We start from the raw sequence: 3364 nt of genomic DNA on the forward strand, positions 1-3364 counted from the left end.
ATGTTATATTTAACATTGTTGTTCCTTCAGCTCTTGTGCAATTCAATTACTCATTTTTACTTAAGGGACAAAAGAACCTGCTATTATAATCATTGAAAACAACGTATGCCATACACAGCAAACAAAGGCTTAAAGTTAAAAAATAAAAATAAAAAAAAAGATAATGGAAAGTACGACTGCAACATGTTGATTTCCTATTGAATTAAAGTGAACATAAGACTTTCAATTGTTACTTAGAGATTTTCCTTTGATGTCACTGTCTTTACACTGGTTAGAATTTCAACCAAGATAATCAGCTCCATAGGTTTCATTGCCAGATGGTAGATTTCTGTGTTTGCAACGCATGGCTGTTAGTAAAGCCATGATGGCTCAGAGTGAAGCCATGACCAGATAGAACAGGCTGACTTAATTGGAATTTCATTAAGGATTTGTTTGCGTTTTTGTGAGTGGGTGTGTGTGTGTGTGTGTGTTTGTGTGTCTGCGTTGGTGTCTATCCCAGCAAACAATATTGAGGATGGGGGGAGGGCAATATTGGGGAGGGGGGTTAAAAGCAATATTGGGGATAGATGGGGGGTATAAGGGATGGGATGGGACTCCACCTGCTGCCACCTGTTCATCTCCTGAGTCATATAAAAGTGTGTTCCTCAGTCTCTCCAAGGCCAGAGACACAGAAGCTGTTTTACTGTTTAGGCTTAGCAGAGGACCAACACTTTGGATTAACTTCAAATTGTTCACTAGACATACAGCTTCATCGATACACAGCTTAATTAGACAAGGACTTTGGACAGCTACCACGACACCAGACCATTTTGGACAGCTACAAGAGGAACTTTGCGAAATTTGAAAACGTCTTCAAACAGTCTGGCGGTTAGTTAACACACCACTTGACTTGGTTGACTCATCGCCACATTTTGGGAGGGTTTGGTAACATACAGAACCAGGAGAAAACTTGTGAACTGAATCGTGGAATTGTGACCAAAACCATGGTGTCCCGCCAGCCCAGTTGCACTGGATCTGACTCTGGATCCGAGTCCGAGAGTCTGGATTCCAAGTCTGGATCTCCAGAGAAGCATGATGGTTCCACACGGCGGAGGATGGCAGCCAACGCCCGTGAGAGGAAGAGGATGCAGGGGCTGAACACAGCCTTTGACCGTCTCCGTAAAGTGGTCCCCCAGTGGGGCCAGGATAAGCAATTGTCCAAGTACGAGACTCTGCAGATGGCCCTCAGCTACATCATGGCCCTCAGCCGGATCCTGACGGACGCCCAGAAGCGCAAAGCCCCCCACAGACAGTGGCTGGACCTGCAGTTTGACTCTGTGCAGCCAGAGAACTATCAGTGCTTCAGTACTATCAGGTACAGCTCTCCAGTTGAACAGGAGTACATGCATTCGTCCTTTCCCTACCAGTACGACGGCCTCCAAGTTCCTACATAGACTAGATGGAAAACTGAAAAACTAGTCATGTTGTTTGAGGTGAACGACAATCTGTACTTGTTTTTATGATGCAGGCGTTTTTTTCCAACCCAGGAGTCAATAAATAGATTTGTGTTGCTTTTTATTTATAATTTATAAAAAATCTATTTATTGACATTTGTTTATATTTTATGATTATTAAGTTTAGACATATGTTTAATCTAAAATTCTTCCAAACAAAGCAATTGACAGCTTGTATTGCATTTCAGTGTACTGTACTGCAATTGATTTAGCAAAGAGTTGGTTCCTCTGTAAACGCTTCCCTGGTAAACACAGACATCTTGGCTTTCTCTATTTTCTCTCTCTCTCTCTGTACTGTTGGGAAGGGCCCGTAAGTAAACATTTCACTGTTAGTCTACACCTGTTTTTAATGAAGCATGTGACAAAGAAAATTTGATTTGATTTGTATCAAATCTTCCAGATGAGACCCTGACATAATTTTGTGTAATTTATAGTGAATGCGAATCATAGGATTACAAGTGGTTATTTGCCCCAATTGTTATTGTGTAAAAAAACAGTGACATTTTACGACTTTGGTAAGATACATTTTGAATCTATTTTTGTAAATGTTAAACTTTTTGCCATAGAGTCTAGTTAACATAATGTTCTCTAGCCACGAAATGTAGGCATTTTGGAAATTCTACATGTTTTTTTGTGCTCTTCAGTTTTTCTAAACTGTGTTTAAAACGGTGTTTGTTTAATAATAGTTTTTCTACTGAAATAAAAGTTGCTAGCTATTTTATTGAAATTACTTTTGAGTTGTGTCAAGTTTTGTTCTTTTGTACATTTGCACATATTTGATCGTCTCATGGATCCCTTGACCAAGTCAGCAAGCATGGTTCTCATCCAACAACCATTCTGTTTGGCTTGAGTGGAGACATCAAAGCAGAGCACTTTACAGGTGAAGGTCACTTTCCATTTAACTGAGCCAGTATTTGTCTATCATCTAATAAGGAGGTAAATTGATTGTTATGGTAACCAATCATAACATATATTTGGGGAATTAAATGTGAATGTACATCCTGTACCCAAAACATCCATTAACCGTAGCCATTTCAACTCTTTCTATCTTAATTGCCCCATCTCATCTATGTTGTATCCCCAGACAACAGGGGGTGCAAAAGGGGACCTAAAAATGTACAGCATTTATTTTCTTTTGATGTGTCAGGTTCTAAGTGAGAGTGATGGCGGGTCAGTCTGGTCCTGCACCACCCTGATCAGTGCGCCGTCCTTTTGTCCGGAGCTCCTGTGCCCTGAGATAAGACGGTATTACGTCAATGGTAGACCAACATATGAACAAATAAAAGGGCCTCGTTTTTGGGCACACAAATGTGAGCGAATAGGTGAGAGTGATGTCGTTGAGCGTCTTTTTTTTTAACGAGTGAAGAACATTAGACAAATCTAATCAATCGATCATCCTCATCATTAATAATAATGCCTGTCATGTCGTTGATCAACCAATCTTTCATTATCAGAAATGAACAAAGTGCTAAACAGAATCAGGATCACTAGTAATTGGGATTATTATTTCACAATTGCCTTGTCAATATTTTGGCACCAGAATAAGGAGGTGATGTTGGCCTATACTGTACCTCTGACTCACACCCAAGAAATTACATAAATCAGGTCAGTAATAATTCAGTAATAATAAAAAGTCCCATATTACTTTAACACAACAGTACGGAGTTGCCCCTATAATAGTCGTATGACCACAACAAACCTGCATTCGTTTGAATACCAAGAATTGGGGATGGAAAGTGATCGTTAGAAATGTTTAAATGTTGCCATCGTGGTACAAGCGGCATCTGATTATTGAAGCCTGTGTGCCAGATCCTTCCAAAGGCTCAACCAATGAGGATATATTAAACTCTATTGTTGGGCAATGGCTGTGC

At 40.0% G+C, this 3364-nt stretch overlaps 1 protein-coding gene across 1 annotated transcript; it reads left to right on the forward strand.

The window, feature by feature from the left end:
- Positions 1–727: 727 nt before the first annotated feature.
- LOC139416693 (atonal bHLH transcription factor 7) lies at positions 728–1433 on the forward strand. Its single transcript, XM_071165674.1, has one exon. The coding sequence runs from the start codon at positions 984–986 to the stop codon at positions 1431–1433; it is 450 nt and encodes a 149-aa protein (XP_071021775.1). The 5' UTR covers positions 728–983.
- The last annotated feature ends 1931 nt before the right edge of the window (positions 1434–3364 follow it).

Source organism: Oncorhynchus clarkii, chromosome 1, assembly GCF_045791955.1.
Source record: "Oncorhynchus clarkii lewisi isolate Uvic-CL-2024 chromosome 1, UVic_Ocla_1.0, whole genome shotgun sequence".
NCBI lineage: Eukaryota > Metazoa > Chordata > Actinopteri > Salmoniformes > Salmonidae > Oncorhynchus > Oncorhynchus clarkii.

Bases quoted from the DNA above. Each gene is read 5' to 3' on its own strand.
- LOC139416693 (XM_071165674.1), top strand. From the start codon at position 984: ATGGTGTCCCGCCAGCCCAGTTGCACTGGATCTGACTCTGGATCCGAG.